Genomic DNA, 16681 nt, shown 5'->3' on the forward strand with positions numbered 1-16681 from the left:
GCTGGCCATTTTCCGGCATGGTTTATTTGGGTTTTTATTTTTCTTTTTTCTTTCATTCTTTTTTTGGTTTTTTCTTCAAAATCAAGGATTGTTTTATTTTTGGTGTTTAAAAAAAATGATGAACTTTTTTCCAAATACGGTGAACTCTTTTTCAAATTCGATGAGCTTTTTTCAAAATTGGTGATTTTTTTCAAATTCTATGTACTATTTTCATAAACCTTTTTCAGAATGGATGAACTTTTTTCAAATTTGATGAATATTTTTCAAAATTGATGACTATTTTGAATTTGATGAACTTTTTTTTCAAATTCGATGAACTTTTTTCAACTCGATGAACTGTCTTATTAATCGATAAACTTTTTCCAAAATTTATGAACTTTTTTCCATATTCAATGAATTTTTTTTCAAATCCAATGAATTTTTTAAAAAATTGTGAGTTTTCCCAATTCGATGAACTATATTTCTAATTTAAGAAAAATCGTTTTTTCTTTTCAAATTTGATAAACTATTTTTCAAAATCGAGGAACATTTTTCAAATTCGATGAACTTTTTTAAAATTCAAGAATATTTTTTAAAATTTGTTGAATTTTATAAAATTCTGTGAGCATTTTTGAAATCACGATGATTTTCAAAATTTTGCCAATCTTTTTCCTTTTTCATTTTTTAAATCAACAGACTGGTCAACCTCGACCAATCAAACTACACTCGAAGTGACTAGGGAGTTGACCGGTGAAGCGACCGCTCACCTTACATGGGCCGGCCCAAGAGTAGACAGCCGCAAGCACCAACTACCTTTTCAGGTGCTTAAGGCGCCGAACCAGAGCTCCCCACTAAGTTGAGTTAAAGGCAGTAATATCAACGCAAAAAGAAAAACTTAAAGGCGGTAATAAAATATGAGGGTATTTTTGGTTCATTCTACTTATCGTATGCTCGTGGATTCAAAGAGGAGGAGAGAGGATTGGTTGGAAAATCAGGAGAGTTATTCTGATACAAGAGCCCAACACTATAGCTCCACCACTGACACTAAGTAGGTAATCCCTATTTGGCGCTTGGTTATTACTGTTTCTGCAAACCGGCGCCTGCAGCGTGCTGCCCTCTACTATGACTGGGCCGACCCATGTATCTGCTTTTTTCTACCTAGCACAAAAAGGTGCGCCGGCGAGAGCTCGGACTCATGATCTGCTCCTTCTACACCAAGGACCGCAACCACTAAGCCATAAAATGACTAGTTATTTATAACTTCTTCGCTTCTCTTTTTTCCTTCTTCAGTCGTGGGAGTTCCTTCGGTTTTGGGAAGCTTCGAAAAGTTGTTTTTTTCGGTTCGCTGGTCATTTTCCGGTGTGGTTTTATTTGGTTTTTCTTTTTCTTTTTTCCTTTTGTTCTTTTTTGGTTTTTTAATTCATGTTTTTTTTTCAAAATCAAGATTTTTTCTTTTTGGGGTTAAAAAAAGATGAACTTTTTTTCCAAATATGACGAACTCTTTTTCAGGTTTGATTTGTTTTTTCTCAAAATTGATGATTTTTTTCAAATTCGATGATTTTTTTTTTCAAAATCAATGAACTTTTTTTTTCAAATTCGATGAACTTTTTCCAAATTCAATGAACTTTTTTCAAAATTGATGATTTTTTCAAATTCAATAAACTTTTTTCATAATTCCTGCAGATATTGATTGAAAGCTTGTTTCAATTTTCAAAATTGATGAGAAGGGAACAAAATGGGATAAACTTTTTTCAAAATTGATGAACTTTTTTGCAAATTCAATGAACTATTTTCATAGTCGATGAACTACTCTCAAAATTGATAAACTGTTTTTCATATTCGATGTTTTTTCAAAATTGATGACTTTTTTTTTCAAATTCGATGAACTATATTTTGAATTTAAGAAAAATGGACGTACTTTTTTCAAAATCGATGAACTATTTTTCAAAATCTATGATTGTTGAGCATTTTTGAATTCACGATTTTTTGCCATTATTTTCTCTTTTTTGTTTTTCAAGTCAACAGTTGACCAGTCAACTGATTAACCGCGACCAGTCAAACTACTCTCGAAGCGACTAGGGAGTGGACCGGTGAAGCGATCGCTCGCCTTACACGGGCCAGCCCAAGAGCAGGCGGCTATGAGCTCCAGCTACCTATTCAGGCGCTTAAGGCGGTAATATCAACGCAAAAAAGGAAACTTAAAGGCGGTAATAAAATACGTGGGTATTTTTGGTTCGTTCTACTTATCATATGCTTGTGGATTCAAAGAGGAGAGAGGATTGGTTGAAAAATCGGGGGAGTTGTTCTGATACAAGAGCTTCACAACAACATTGGCAGAAAGCTATGGAGATTGGCAAAGAATTCTATCTCGACGGAAGAATTACTAAGGCTGCGACATATTGCAGATGATGACACTTCTTTTGTGTGCAACTCGGCAGACGATTCATGGCGTCATGCCTTGATTAACCGTCGGTTGTCCAAGTGTGATTGGGCTTTGATGGATGAGGATTTACTGTAGCACAAGTTAGCATGCAATCATGAAGATGCAAAACTATGGCTGTCCATCATGCAGGATTCCGTCAGTGAGCAAGAGTTTACAAGGATCCTAGTTACTCTATTGGCAGAAGACATGAAAGGAGGATGTTGTAGTTCCAAGACCCTTTAGTTATTCATGAAGCAAGAGAAGCAAATGACCTTGCTAGGGCCTCGGTTTCTTTGGCCACTGGTCATTATTTCTGGTTATCCACCACTCCTGATGTTTTATTTGTACCGGATGTTATTGTCGTTTAAACAAAGTGTGGTGGTGACCCCTTAAAAAAAACTTAAAGGCGGGGTAATACAACAATGCCAACCTGTTTCTGGCTGAACCAAAACTCCTAATTCGTCACTTCAAAAAATATTCTAGAAAAAACCCCCTACTCCATATTAAGAGCAAGACCAACCAACGCATCCATGGTGGATCCGTCCTCTGCTTTCTTCTCACGTTGTTTCCTCATGTATCGCTCAACGTTGCATCCGGTAAAAGCGAGCCCGAAGGCTGTTATCATGTTTTGGTACTTGAAGTCGGCTCGCATGAACACCCTTACACCGTCGTCCAACGACAGCTCGCTCGCACCCCTCGCCGCGTCCACTTCTGGCCCGAGACCTACCGATTGGACTGGTGGCGGATGACCCTACAATGTTTCAAGGAAATCAGAGAGTGTTTCTTTTTATTTCCTCCGCAAAAAGGAAAAAAAGAAGAAAAGAGCTCCGGTCGGTTGAAGATCATGGCATGGGATGAGACGCGAACCTGAGGAACGTGGCTGGTGGAGAAGAGACGAGGACGAGGAGCTAGCGGTGGCGCCGGGCGGCGGGCGAGGATCCCGCGGTGCAGGAGACGCCGGAGCACGGACGCCAACATGTTGTCTGGCGCGTGATCTCCTGAACTTCTTGTTCCGTAGGCGTGATCTTCCTTCTTGCCCTGAGGGCAAAATACGCTGCTCGAGAAATTAGATAGGGAGTGCCTGGAACTCATTCGAATGAGAAATAAAATGGTCTCAGTCGAATGACGTGGGTGATGACGTTGCACGTTATTTGTCGCAGGCCGATCACCTGGCAGACCGAGACAGGCTCCTCTCTCCCCCGCACAATTGGGTTGAAAACTTCTCCCTTGTTGGTTGTTGGTTGTGGGCCTTTGTGTTGTGGGCCTTTTTTGGGTTGTGGGAAAGGTTGTGGGCTTTTTTGGGTTGTCACGAGAAAACATAAAGAGCCCGGGATACACACAAAGAGAGAAAGCTGCTCTGCTTTTCTCGATCACTTTTTCTTCCCAGGTGATCTCCCATGTCCCTAGGGTAAACCTAGCCCCCCAACCTTTCCCCTCTAATCTATCAAAATTAAGGAGATGAACTCACTCAATTTGCTCAAAAACAGCAGAAAACTTTGAAGAACTCTGAAAAAGTTGGAGGAGAGAGAAGAAATACAGGGGAAGCTGCTCATGGATGCATGGAGAGGTCCAGGAGCAGACAACACTCACCAGGGTATGTTCCTCCTCCTCCCCCCAGATCTAGTTCTGCTTTGTGTTGATCCTTACACAGGAAATCGAGTAGAACATTCAAGACTTAGAAAAATAGGGGAAAAGAATTGATTTTCGTTGTGAATAAAATAGACAAGGGTTGTTTTTTACAGAAAAAAGTTGTGAACAGAAATGTCCATACATGACAATTTTTGCTTTGCTTGCAGCTATATTTGATGCATATGGAGCTTATCTTCATGGTTCTCAGGTTAGTGTCCTGAAAAAACAGAAAAGTGATGATTGTTATCAAACTAAAAATGAATTTTGCACTTTGCTTTGCCTAAAAAGAGTCTCTGAAACTACACAATGCAGGGCACCCATATAAGCCAGCAACAACAATGGTTAAGTTCTGCTTCTCTGAATCAAATACCATATCATGCATACCCCTGGATGCAACACCCAGTGTATGTTGCTGCTGATGACAATACAATGCATGGGAATGATCAAAACAATGTAATGCATACATCTCTCTTTTGTAGCTACAATAATGTTGACAGCACAGAGGTATTTCCACCTTGCCAAAAAAAACTGTCTTTAAATAGTCTGAAAACACTGTTGTGCGCAGGTGAGCTTTCATACAAACCTGAGGGGAGACACTTCAAAGGGAAAGTCCACTCAAATGTCTCCACCACTCCAACACCTTGTAAGTATTTTGCGAAAAAAATTCTGTCGTGACCAATAGAAGGGGGAAAAAGGCACCAAGACTTTGCTGATATTTTTCATAAAAAATGAATGAATGTGCAGGTAGATACCATGGTGCATGATGCTCCCATATCATACATGCAGCCGCTCCTTGCTGCTGAACAAGAGGTTCTTTGCCCATCCACCTCCCCCTAACAGACTTGTCATATATGTTGATGTATAGTAGTAAAATTAATTCTTTTGACATAGAATCCCAAAAAATGTATAGTAATAAAATGTACTCTTTCAATGATATGTATGTGCACAAAGAATAAACTGCTGTTGTCAGCAGTACAAAATCGACAAAAAAGTAACTGAATGGTGTTTTTACTTTTCAGGGGGCTAGATACGGATCCTCACAATCGCAAGAAGATCACCTAGTCCGTACTGAGGTAGGTTTTTTGGATATATGTGTGCATGTTGGGTAGAACTATGGAAAATTCTCTGATTGTTCTTTGTTTTTCTGGAAAAAAAACTGCAGAATGATATGTACATGATAACTGGGCGATATGGGAGATCATCCGAAGATACAGCCCGGCCTGATGCTCGTTCTGCAGATCAGTGTTTGTCTCAACTTGATACACAACGTGAAGAAGAGGTGGAACCTTTTGTTGACAACCATTTTACAGAAAGCTTGAATGATTTGAACTGGGACAGAGATATGGAGATGGATGGAGGAAACAAAAACTGCTTGATAGATTCAACTGATAATCCTTCTGACAGTGATTCTGAGGATGATCTTCCTCCAACGTTGTTGCAAAGAAGCTCTGATATGACTGCTGTAACTGCTGGACAACAAGAAAATAGTGGTGCAGCTGATGAAGTTGAACAATTGACACATGAAGATATACTGATTTTCCTTGAAAATGACAGTATAGTTGCTGCCCAGAGTTCTAGTCAGGAAGTGCGTAGCCATCACGTACCCCTTGTGAACATGGTCTTTGATACGGAGGATGCAGCTTACACCTTTTACAATGAATATGCCTCAATTGCTGGATTTTCTGTGAAGAAGGCAGCCCGCTTTTGTGGCAAGAAACAAGGTGGCAGTGCATCAACTCGGCTAACTTTCAAGTGCAATCGGTCAGGAAAAGTAATTGATGAAGAAGAACAAGAGAATAGGAGGAAGAAACGACGTGAGACAAGGCAACAGAAAACAGGACAAGAGCCCTATCGGAACGCGAGGAAGAAAAAAGCAAACACCATTGCAATAACAGGGTGTAAAGCTCAGCTCATTGTCGTGAAGAAGGATGAGAAGTGGGTGATAACAACCATAAACCTAGAACACAACCATGATTTGAGTCCTCACACAGAAGTGAAATACCTTCGTTCTCATAAGCACATGACGGAGGAGGAGAAGCTCCTAATCCAAACATTCAATACTGTGAAGCTACCAACAAGAAAAATAATGGCAATCCTAAGTTACTTGAGAGGTGGAAACACTCCTTATACCAAAAAGCATGTCAGCAATGTTAGGACAGCCATTGGCAAAGAGAGCAATCAAAATGACATGATGCAGGTGCTAACATATTTCAGGAAGAGACAAGCTAAAGATCCACAATTTTACTATGCGTTCAAGACAGCTAAAGTCTCTGATGAAGCAAGTAAAGTTTTGTGCATTTTCTGGGCTGACGGGTATTCTAGGAAGATGTACGAGCTGTACGGAGACTGCCTCAGCTTTGACACAACATTTAAGACAAACAGATACAACCTTCCATTTGCTCCCTTTGTTGGAATCACAGGACATGGCCAAAACTGTTTGTTTGCTTGCTCTATCATTGAGAATGAAACAGCTGACACCTTCCAATGGTTGTTTGAGACGTTCTTGCATTGCATGGGTGGCAAATATCCATCCACAATCATCACAGATGAGGATGCTGGGATGAAGACAGCTATCCCTCTAGTTTTCCCCCATATCTGCCACAGACGTTGTTTGTTTCATATTAAAAAGAAGGCTGAGGAAAAATGTACTAGGACTTTTGCTACAAATAAAACCCTGCATGATGATTTCAGTGACATCATACACAACTCTCTGACGGTGACTGAGTTTGAGAACTTGTGGACACAGATGCTCCAGAAATACAACATTGGGCATGTGAAGTATTTCCAAATCATGTGGAAGAAAAGGAAAAGGTTTGTCCCTGTGTATTTCAAGAAGAACTTCTTCCCCTTCATTCACTCTACTGCACTTAGTGAAGGCACCAATGCCATATTCAAGGACAACATCACGTCAACTCACAACGTGATAAGCTTCCTACAAGAGTACCAGAAGATTTCAGAAACTATACAAGATAAGGAGCGGGAGCAAGACTCTATCACTAGAACAACTTCGCCAACATTGTGGGCATGAAGTGAACTTGAGTTGCAAGCTGCAAAAATGTACAACCGAAAGATATTTTACAGATTCCAACAACAGATAAAGTTTGTGTTGAATTTGCATGTTGAAGAGGTTGAGAGAAATGTGAAATATGAAGTTTACAAGAGACCAATGCTAGCTGAAAAAGATTTCAGAACAAGAAGATTTATTGTGATTGTGAACATGCAGCAACAGGAGTTCAGTTGTATTTGTGGGAAATTTCAGAAGGATGGCATTGTGTGCAGCCATGTCTTGAGAGTACTTTCTCATCTCAACATGTCTATGCTGCTAGAGAAATATTACATAGACAGGTGGAGGCCAAAAAATACAAAGGACATACGGGACATCCGTTTCAATGTTCCTTTGGAACTGACTGCTGGAAGTCAACACTTAAGGTATACCTTGCTCTCCAACAGGCTCAATGAGATGGCCTCAGATGGTGCATCAACAAACAGAAAATATCTATATGTTGTAGCAGGAAGTGAAAGGGTGCAACAGAGGTTGGATGAGATGACTAAAGAAGATGAACTTGCAGAAGCACAACAAGCAAATATTGACAAGGACACAACAGAGTTTGATGTAGGACCGCATCCTGATGGCTATGGGGACAATCTTCAGGATCCTGATGTTGCAGTATCAAAAGGGCGTCCACAAAAAGGACGTTACAAAACTTTCATGGAAGGTTTACTATCTAAACAGAAAGTCACATGCAGTCGTTGTGGGGAGCCTGATCACTATAAAAATAGTTGTACGGCAAGACCTGAAGATATCGATTTGGCTCACAAAGAAAAAGTCAGCCGCAAACATGTCTCAGGTTTCCCAGAAAAAAACTTTTTCTTTTCAGTGTTAGCAAGTATTTTTCAGCATAAAAACTGGACTTGTACTTCATATGATTGATTTTGATGAATTGTTTATGCCCTAAAATTTTTGCAGCCTCTGCTGGGACATCTACAGAGAAGCAGCCAGCTCATGCAAAACCGAGCAAGAAGGCGAGAAAAGGAAACTGAGAAACTGGGTGCTACAAGTTCAAGAAGGCATTGGTTTGGTTTTTTGATTGTCCCTGCGAGCACTGAAAAAAATGTAAAAATGAGCCAAGTGTGGTCCTCGTTCTGCCAATGAACAGAAACCAAAGAAAAGAACTATATGATGGTTCATGGATGATAGCACTTTTGCTATACTATTTTAAGAAAAATGCTGATGTTTCTATCTTTTATTTGTACTGTGAAAAAAACTAGGGAAAAAATGTTTCCCGTGGGGGTAGCGACACTTACATTACCCCAGTTGGTTACTTAAGGTTCTTGATCCACTTTTTTGCTTGTGCTATTTAGCTAGCTTCTGTCCAGTAAGAATTTTGAAAACCTGCACAAAAGAAAGAAGGAGGAGAAGTGATAGAAACAAGAGGAGAAAAAACATGAAAGAAAATGTTCTGGTTAATATCTAGGCGGGGGAGAAAAATCAAACTTTAAAAAATAAAAAATAATCATAAAAATGCTTAAGAACCGATGTTTGATATTGATCTGAAAGCAACATTATACACATGGGATTGTTTTCTGGTTAATGACCAGTTTCTAAAACTATGCATATGACGGTAAAAAAAATCCTTGAGGCCAAAATACACGCACTGCTTTACATTTTGGATTCGCTTTCAGGTAAGAAAAGGAAAAAAAAGAAAATAGAAAAAAATTGTATCGTTCCTCCATGTACACTGGAAATTTTGTCGTCTCGTTAACTTTTGGGATTGTTTTTCATCATCTTGCTGAAGAACCTTCTAGTATTGTTCTTCCATGTATGACAGAAATATTCTAGTTGATTGACCTGCTTGCCCATGTGAGGATGTACAAAAAAATGAACTAGTTAGAAACCTTAAAATGAGAGACAAGAAAAAGGATATTTGTTTACAGTTGCAAACGCAAAAAAACATGACAGATGGGAAAAATAGGGGAAAAGATATACAGTTCTGTATCACAAGTCCTTGACAAGTGTCTTTGCTTCATCTATTTCGTTGTGAGTGCTGAATAGTAGATCAACAGCAAGTCTCACGCGCGCATCTGGAACATCTTTTGATTGGAATACTGTCTGCAGCGGGTTCCTGGCTCGATAATTTTGCATCTTGTTTATTGTGAAAATTCCACAATCATCGCTATTTCGGGGGGGGGGGGGGTGAGAAAAAGGAAAAACCAAGAGATGAGGAAAAACAACTTAAAAACATTAGAGCGAATAAAAATATAGTTGATATTTCATATGAAAAAATGGTATTGGAAAAAGTTGTTTATGATTTACCTCCCTACTTGTTTCGGTAATACTGGATATGCTGTTTGATATTGATTGAACCGCATGTTTCTCAGGTTAGCATCACGCCACGCTTTGATAAAGTTTGTTATCTGAAAAAAAATCATATAATAAGACAACGAAATCTTGGGGGAAGAGAGAAGAAAATAAAATTCTCTTGATTTTCTTTAAAAAGGAAGGATGCATAACCATCATGTTCTTGATGTTCGTGTGGTACTCGCTGTTTTCTGCGTACTTTGAGTCAAGGAATATGAACTGTCGTGCTTTCAAGTCGACGAGGAAGACGAACCAATGATCCTCATGAAGAGTAGGAAAGAACAACTATAACGAACAAGAAGAAAAAATAAAAATGTAGATGGAATTCAAGAAACCATAACTCAATGACTTCAAAAGTGTTTTGATGAGCAAAAAATGGCTTGAGACATTACTTCATTGCTCAGCTCTAGTCGTCTTGCTTTCCCTGCTCCGTGGAAGCTCCTTAGAACTTTATCTTTGAAAGATAGTCTCCCCACTTCAGTCCTCCACTTCTCCAAAAAGTACTCCTATTACAAACAAACAAAAAGAAAAGAAAGATAAAATTAAAGTTTCAACTAAAAAAGCGAGAGATAAACAAACATCAAAACAAGATTGTATTGGAACTCACTGCCGCCGTGTGGAAAAAGTAGTGCCTCTGGGATGTTCTGGGGTGGTTATCTCTGAATAATTTTCGACAATATGCATTGATGACATATGACTCCACCCACCCTGATGGTTTGAATGAATTGCCTAGTTGTTCCAATGATACCCTACATTTATCAATCTCAATTGCCCAGTAGTCCCTGCATTTTCATGATTTGTCCGCAGAAAAATGTCAGTGCAAGGGGGGAACTGCTATATACAATTCAAATGCACAAAAACAAGGAAGAAAAAAAAACACACACACGAACAACTCAACAAAAATTCGGTGGTCTGGGAGGGAAAAAAGTGTCCTAACCCTTTGTAGTAATTATTCTCGCTTAGGAGTAAGATGTTGTGATATAGATGAAGTTCGTATTCCATGATGGGCCCCCTGTCTTGGTCATAAGGCGAGCACAAAAATTTGCTTGGTTGTACTACCCTTTTAGGTGGTATATTTTCTTTGCCCCTAGAGCTGCTTGTACTCCCTAAGAAGAGTCTGGTGTTATAGTGCTCATCTGATCTATCAACTAAGTTACTGCAGGACTATTTGAAAGGACTTTGACTGAGGATTTGGACCTCTGGTGATGCCTGGAAAAATTCAACAAATAAAAAAAAATATAAGTATGAAACTATGGACATTCTGGGATCTTTTCTTTTGGACTTCAGCTTTTAAGCAAAACAACACAAAGAAGAAGAAAACACTTACACTGTTATGATCCAAGAACGTTATAGGGTTATCCTCTGTCCCATCTAAATTGCATTCAATGTTAGCTCTTTCTGGGAACAGAATTCTCCCTGTCATTGTGGCTTCTGAGAAAAAATGCTGTATCAAAAAATGAAAAAAGAAAGAAATATGAGAAAACCAAAGAAATGTGCCTAGGAAAACTGTTAATGTAGAAAAAAAATCAAAAAAATGGGGATAAAAAAAGAAAAATGTACTTTGGTGCGTGGGGGTCTGGTAGTCGTTGTCTTGTAAGTTGTGTTCCTATTCCTAGGAGAATAGCATGTATGCGGCTCGTTCCACTCATTTCGAATGCTTGTGTTTGGTGATGTCTGTATCATTTTAGAAGCAAGAGAAAATCAAAGACCATGAATAAAAAAAATGAGAAACATCTCATAAGAAAACAGAAACTGCTCAGCAGCAAAATGCAGAGAAAAAAAATAACCAGGTCAATTATTCCTCCGTCTGGTGAAGTGCATCTTTGTCCAACACTTTGTTGCTGTTGCGCGCAATGTACAGAAAACTGTTGACACAAAAAGGACACGGGATGAAGGTGTTGTTTGAAACCAACAAGGCAGAAAATTATATTTTTCTAAAAAAAGTGATTAAATAAAGAAATATTGAAAAGGTAAAAAGAAGATGAAACCTCGCAGCTCTTGATCTCTTGCTCTTGATGGTAGTTGCCTGATTCCTTTTCTTTCAATGTCTGGTGAACAATGATTTTCTTTGCATTCTGATTATTGACGCACCAAAGAAAACGAGTTAAAGACATAAAGTGTCTACACTAGTAACATATAACACATGGGGGCATATATTTTGATTTGATGAGGCTCCTTTCCTACGTTTTGCCCACCTCAATTTTTTCGTTATATTCCTTTGTTGTCATGTGCACAGGACGCCATAGCTCAGGCTCAGTTATTTCATTCCCTCAGTCATCCATATCTTCGAGTATACGACAAGTTGGCGTGTCATCATCATAGAAAAAGTACTTTTGCCTTGCTTTATCCAAGTAATCAATTCAGGATTCGTCTTCGTTTCCTATAGGATTATCTATGACATGCTTATTTGCTTCATGGTCATTTGCGTCATCCTCATCTATATTTGAGAAGCAAATGATGATCATCAGCTCCAAAAAAATGAAACAAAATTGAATAGTTGTTGCTGGTTTCTTCAGTTTTGAACAGAAAATTGATGCAAAGGAAAAAGGATCATCAAAAAAGATAAAGGTACCTGCAGCTAATGTGACATTTATGTCGAAATCTATTTTGCTGCAGGACCCCTTCTGTTGCTGGTTGATCACGTTGGTGTCGTCTTTTTGCTGTCAAGAAACAAATAACAAGGAGCATGGGATGTTAAAAAATAACAAAAGTAGTAAAAAGAAAAAGAAAGATGTTAAGTAACAAGTAGCTAGTTAAAACTTCTTACTTGGGAGATATGTTCATTACTGGATGTCTTTTGGCTCATGAAACCGGAAAAACTTGATGCATTTCCTTTCCCAGCTTCTTTGCTCTGAATTTGAGGTAACAAAGCAGTGTTGTCTGGTAGAAGTAAGTACTCAAAACTTGTCGTGCTCGCTGCTCTTGTTTCATTGATCTTCGCTTCTAGCACCTTGTCCTGCACTGTAACCTTGTTTTCTCTTCCTAGTCCATCTTCGATGCTGACTTCTTGGGGTGCTTTCACTGCCTCTGTATCATATTTGCTTGTGTTCACTTGATCTTGAATTTCTTCTTGTGTGTTTATTGTCTCTTTGTTGTTGTGTTCTTGAAATTCTTCATTACCCTTGCCCATTTGATTCTGAAAAATGTGGGAGGTAAGTAGCAAGAGTTTTAAAAACGGACAATAAAAAGGGAAAAAGAACATGGGAATATATCCTAAAAAGAGTACAGTAAAAAGATTCATGAACTTACATATGCATCTTCTAACTTTGAGCTCCCAATAACATCAACCCCTTCATCACTCTTTCCTTGGAATACTTCTTGCTCATGGCTCATTCTTTCAGTTTCAATTGAAGCAGGTGATTGTTCGCTGATTTGTTTCACCCTCTTAGTCCTTCGAAGTAGAGTCGTCGTTCCTACAAAAGGGAGCATAATTATAGAAAATAAAAAAGAGAAAAAATTAAATGAGTAGAAGGCCTGTCCAAATAGAATTAAAAAACAAATAACAGTGCTTTAAACACATGGTTGTAAAAAACGGGTTTCTATTTTGCAAACAATAGGATATTTATCGTCATCTTCTTCATAATCTCCATCTGAGTTTACTTTTACAGTAGATCCTGACCAGTGTTGGTTGCTCACTGTATTATGGCTCTTCTCGGATGACTCAAGTTTCAAAGTTTTCTCTGAATTGCCATTTCTTGATGTCACTAATTCCAGGGTCTTTAAAAGCAAATTCTTTGCTTTCATGCAAGTGCTTACGTTTTCATCTTTCATGTAAAACTGGAATGATGTGTATATCTCTTCTTTCACCTGATACATGTGAAGAAACAAAAAAGTGAGAAAATGATGAAATGAAAAAAATCATAAATGCATGCAGAAAAAGAAAAAAAGATTAGGGGGGAACCTCCTCGGGAAGAGAATTCCCCGCTGTTCTGTCAATAGCAGCCCTTAAGTTTGAGTTCTTCGTTGTGCTGGCCCAACTAAATGACTCTTGAGCATAGCATGTTTCAGATTCATCTTTTATCTACATGTGTAAAAAAAGACCAAAGTAAAAGAAATTAAAGTTCTCTTAAATTGACCCTGGCCCAACAGAATATCTGCTATTCTGTTCTCTGTCGTTACATTAGAAACAGAGAATACAAACAAAGATAGAAATAAGTATAGATGAGAAAAACTTACTTTACTTGGTCTGTACATGCCATTTTGGTCTATGAGCATATCACTGAAATTTTTGACAAGACTGCCTTTCCATAGACATATCCTTGGCATGATTGATGGTACTTGTATTGCTCCAAAGTCTGTGAAGTCAAGGAAGCGGACCTTGGGAAAAGAAAAAAAAGAATAACAGATGTCAACTTGTTTTGATGAAAAAAAGGAAAAGAAAGGAAAAAGGAAGACACAAAAACTATAAAATAGAAAAAGAAAAGAAAATGTACCGCTAGTTGGTATATGCAGCCTCCTAGTGTCAATGTCAAGCGGTTTTGCTTCGTCTTCTCTTTTTGATACTTCCTAATAGCTTGCAACAGCCACATGTGAGTGAACTTGCACCAATTTAGGTTTCTGATTTTACTGACATCTATTAGTGATCCCATATACTTGGTGCTTGGTTTAGTGTTTGAAGTTGGGCACAACACGGTTGACAGGGCAACAATCAGGAAACAACGAATGAGCTGTTCGTCAGACAACTCTTCTCGTTCAATAATCTTGTTGCCAAAAAACTTTATTGTGGGCACTTCTGTGAGCCCGAAAAATGCAAGGAACTCTGACTTCCCTGCATCGTCGACCATGCTAATGTTGATGTCCCCTGCCGGAATGCCAAAAACATGCAGGACACCCAGTGCATTCAGTGGTATGCGCTTCTTGTTGATGAAAATTGCTTCATCGTCAACAATGACCTTGTCTGCTATCCACTGAGAAAATGGCCTAGGCACAAGACAATCATCTAACTCCAGCATGTAACCAAAACCAGTAGACCTGATTAAGTCCACTTTGTTCTTGCTCTTGCAAATGCTATTCGCGACCTCGGAGAAATATGGTATGCTGCACCTAGTATATGCTTTACATACTGCATCGCCAAAATCATCATGTGAAGTCGCTTCAGTTAGTCTTGGTCTCTGTGTACATCAAAAGGGGGAAATTAAAAAGTTTCACCCAAACAAAAAACAGAGTTATAAATGAATAAAATTGAAGTAGTATGTGACATAGAAATGATTACACACATGATAAATGAATTACGCGTGACAAGGATAACTAAAGTCTACCTTTTTGCTCCCCTTTCGTACAATGGTCCGTCTTTGCTTCCTTTTAAAGCTCTTCACAATCTGATATAGTGATAAAAATAAGTACAAAAAATCATTGTGAGTAAAAACAAAAATATATATATAAGAGGAACTTTGAATGTACAAAAAAAGAAAAGCTGAAGAAATGCAGGGGGTGGAGGAGGGGGGATGACTTCACCAAATTTTTTACTCCAGCATAAAGTAGGTCGTTGGACACATCGGTTTCAGTTAGGTCATCATTCCCATGGTACTGTTCGCTTTCGACATCCACTGTATCTTCGTCAATCTTGAAGGTTTGACTTGCAGTTGTGTCATTCTTCTCTTTATCAACTGTTGGGCCCTCGGGTTGATCGATGCGTCCCTTATTCTCTTCATCATCTCCTTTAACATCCTGATCATGTGTTTTACCAACACAAAAAAATAACAAAAAAAGAAAAAAGGATGATTAGGCTACATATATATATATATAATAATAAAAAACACAGCTGCTCTGTCAGTGTGCCATAATGGTAGAAAAACACAGTTGCTCAGTTCATCTACTACTACCGGCTACTAGTAACACTGACGTGAGCGTAACCATCAAATTATTCCCCTTATGTCGACGCATCCCGCAGGCTCCACATGTACTCTTCTATTTTGATCGGTGTCCAAAAAACTAGCTTACATTCAGTTACTGACAAAACCCCAAAAAAAACGCAGGACCTTCTAGTGATTTTGGGCTTGTCTCCCGCGATTCTAACCTCTTCCTCAAAGCTGAATTCAGAAAAAAAGCATGTATCCTTTTGCATAGGAAAAATGATGATTAGGGTACAAAAATACAGAAACAAACAATAACTACTGCTGAAGATTTTGTGCACATCCCCTGTAGTCATGAACATTCAACGGATAAAAACTGGGCGTAAATACTGATGAACAACAAACAAACTTTGTTGAACTACCACAAATTATCTCTCTTATTTTGTCAAGAGGAAGACCGCCCCAACTTGATTATAGTTCCAAAAAGGACTCTTTATATGACTCTGTACATCCCATGGAGTGAGAGAAAAAAGTTACTGAGTTTCCCAAGCTGTTGAACACACATATGCAGCAAAGTGTGTGTCCTGCATGACTTTCGAATGCTCTGTACCCACAGAATCAAAACTGAAAAACCAAAAAATACCCATATCGATTGACTACATAGTAGGCGCATCTACCTATGCCTGATTTGAACAAGAAAAAAAAATCTAAATCTCCTGTAGACGAAAATGAACATGTGGATTAACAATGGTGATTTTGGTGCCTAACACACAACCGCGCCCCCACGCAGAACACAGGAATAATCCCCTGGGCATCCTGCTATTTTGGCAAATCTCTGTTGCGATTCAAACCTCTCAGTACATGATAGTCACCGTAACCGCAAAATTCGTGAAAGCTAGAGGCAAATCTGAGGTTATAGACGGAGGGATTTGACCTCGGCACACAGCTGTGGGCCGGATTTGGTACGGCGGCGGGGGGCTGGGGAGGAGGGGGTCGGGGGGTAGGAAGGAACCTGCTCCTCTGCGCGTGGCGACCCTGGATCCTTGCCCTCGCCGCCGGGCATCTCGACGCCGGCGATTCCGGCCGCAGCAAACCTTGGATGAGCGGGCTCCCGTGATTGAGCGCTTGGGTTCGGGCGGTTGCAACAACAACAATATCAAAACCTGACAAAAAAAGAACCGAAATCGGCGCCGACAGCCCTCCGCCCCAACCCCGGTTGCGCTTGGGCGTGCTGGGTTGCGATTGCGCTTGGGTTGGGGCAGTTCCAACTACAATAAAAAACTCTTAAAATAAGTAAAAGAAATGGAACCAATTTCATCGGCGCTGACAGCCCTCCGCCCTGACCCCCGGTTGCGCTTGGGTGTGTTGAGTTGCGATTGCGCTCGGGTTGGGGCGGTTGCAACAACAAACAAAAAGAACCCCAATCAAAAGAAAAAATGGAACCGATTTCATCAGCGCCGACAGCCCTCCCCGCCCCGACCCCCGGTTGCGGTCACGTTA

General features: G+C 39.4%; 3 protein-coding genes and 1 long non-coding RNA gene across 4 annotated transcripts; 2 read left to right on the forward strand and 2 right to left on the reverse strand.

The window, feature by feature from the left end:
• Positions 1 to 2686: 2686 nt before the first annotated feature.
• LOC125523798 (uncharacterized) lies at positions 2687 to 4684 on the reverse strand. The gene is made up of 4 exons (XR_007290424.2): positions 4614 to 4684; positions 3992 to 4247; positions 3269 to 3482; positions 2687 to 3152 (listed from the first exon to the last, which is right to left on the reverse strand). It is a non-coding gene; the product is annotated as an uncharacterized LOC125523798 (long non-coding RNA).
• Positions 3827 to 7058, forward strand: LOC125523799 (protein FAR1-RELATED SEQUENCE 5-like). Its single transcript, XM_048688871.2, has 7 exons — positions 3827 to 3995; positions 4198 to 4238; positions 4343 to 4483; positions 4596 to 4673; positions 4775 to 4840; positions 5050 to 5103; positions 5193 to 7058. The coding sequence occupies exons 1-7, from the start codon at positions 3953 to 3955 to the stop codon at positions 7056 to 7058; spliced, it is 2289 nt and encodes a 762-aa protein (XP_048544828.2). The 5' UTR covers positions 3827 to 3952.
• Positions 7059 to 7085: 27 nt separating this feature from the next.
• LOC125522854 (uncharacterized) lies at positions 7086 to 8172 on the forward strand. Its single transcript, XM_048687894.2, has 2 exons — positions 7086 to 7878; positions 7998 to 8172. The coding sequence occupies exons 1-2, from the start codon at positions 7086 to 7088 to the stop codon at positions 8069 to 8071; spliced, it is 867 nt and encodes a 288-aa protein (XP_048543851.1). The 3' UTR covers positions 8072 to 8172.
• A 372-nt stretch (positions 8173 to 8544) lies between these two features.
• LOC125523869 (uncharacterized) lies at positions 8545 to 16433 on the reverse strand. The gene is made up of 22 exons (XM_087534462.1): positions 16194 to 16433; positions 14844 to 15056; positions 14648 to 14707; positions 13823 to 14500; positions 13566 to 13706; positions 13291 to 13410; positions 12956 to 13196; positions 12639 to 12793; positions 12157 to 12525; positions 11962 to 12049; positions 11585 to 11826; positions 11378 to 11464; positions 11177 to 11254; positions 10950 to 11063; positions 10717 to 10833; positions 10327 to 10598; positions 9997 to 10171; positions 9782 to 9895; positions 9543 to 9674; positions 9345 to 9445; positions 9018 to 9204; positions 8545 to 8879 (listed from the first exon to the last, which is right to left on the reverse strand). Exons 1-11 carry the CDS (start codon positions 16242 to 16244, stop codon positions 11750 to 11752), a joined length of 2193 nt encoding a protein of 730 aa, XP_087390588.1. The 5' UTR covers positions 16245 to 16433; the 3' UTR covers positions 8545 to 8879; positions 9018 to 9204; positions 9345 to 9445; positions 9543 to 9674; positions 9782 to 9895; positions 9997 to 10171; positions 10327 to 10598; positions 10717 to 10833; positions 10950 to 11063; positions 11177 to 11254; positions 11378 to 11464; positions 11585 to 11749.
• Between the last annotated feature and the right edge of the window lie 248 nt (positions 16434 to 16681).

The sequence above is a fragment of the Triticum urartu genome, chromosome 7A, assembly GCF_056163025.1.
Source record: "Triticum urartu cultivar PI428250 chromosome 7A, HENAU_Tu73, whole genome shotgun sequence".
NCBI lineage: Eukaryota > Viridiplantae > Streptophyta > Magnoliopsida > Poales > Poaceae > Triticum > Triticum urartu.

What these genes read in the sequence shown, in the direction of transcription:
- LOC125523799 (XM_048688871.2), top strand. Translation starts at nt 3,953, where the DNA reads ATGGATGCATGGAGAGGTCCAGGAGCAGACAACACTCACCAGG. An exon ending in CTTATCTTCATGGTTCTCAG is followed by an intron (nt 4,239 to 4,342) that starts GTTAGTGTCCTG and finishes TACACAATGCAG; the next exon opens with GGCACCCATATAAGCCAGCA. An exon ending in TCCTTGCTGCTGAACAAGAG is followed by an intron (nt 4,841 to 5,049) that starts GTTCTTTGCCCA and finishes TTTACTTTTCAG; the next exon opens with GGGGCTAGATACGGATCCTC.
- LOC125522854 (XM_048687894.2), top strand. Translation starts at nt 7,086, where the DNA reads ATGTACAACCGAAAGATATTTTACAGATTCCAACAACAGATAAAGTTT. An exon ending in CAGCCGCAAACATGTCTCAG is followed by an intron (nt 7,879 to 7,997) that starts GTTTCCCAGAAA and finishes AAATTTTTGCAG; the next exon opens with CCTCTGCTGGGACATCTACA.
- LOC125523869 (XM_087534462.1), bottom strand. Translation starts at nt 16,244, where the DNA reads ATGCCCGGCGGCGAGGGCAAGGATCCAGGGTCGCCACGCGCAGAGGAG. An exon ending in CGCCACGCGCAGAGGAGCAG is followed by an intron (nt 15,057 to 16,193) that starts GTTCCTTCCTAC and finishes ACACATGATCAG; the next exon opens with GATGTTAAAGGAGATGATGA. An exon ending in CAAAGTTAGAAGATGCATAT is followed by an intron (nt 12,526 to 12,638) that starts GTAAGTTCATGA and finishes CACATTTTTCAG; the next exon opens with AATCAAATGGGCAAGGGTAA.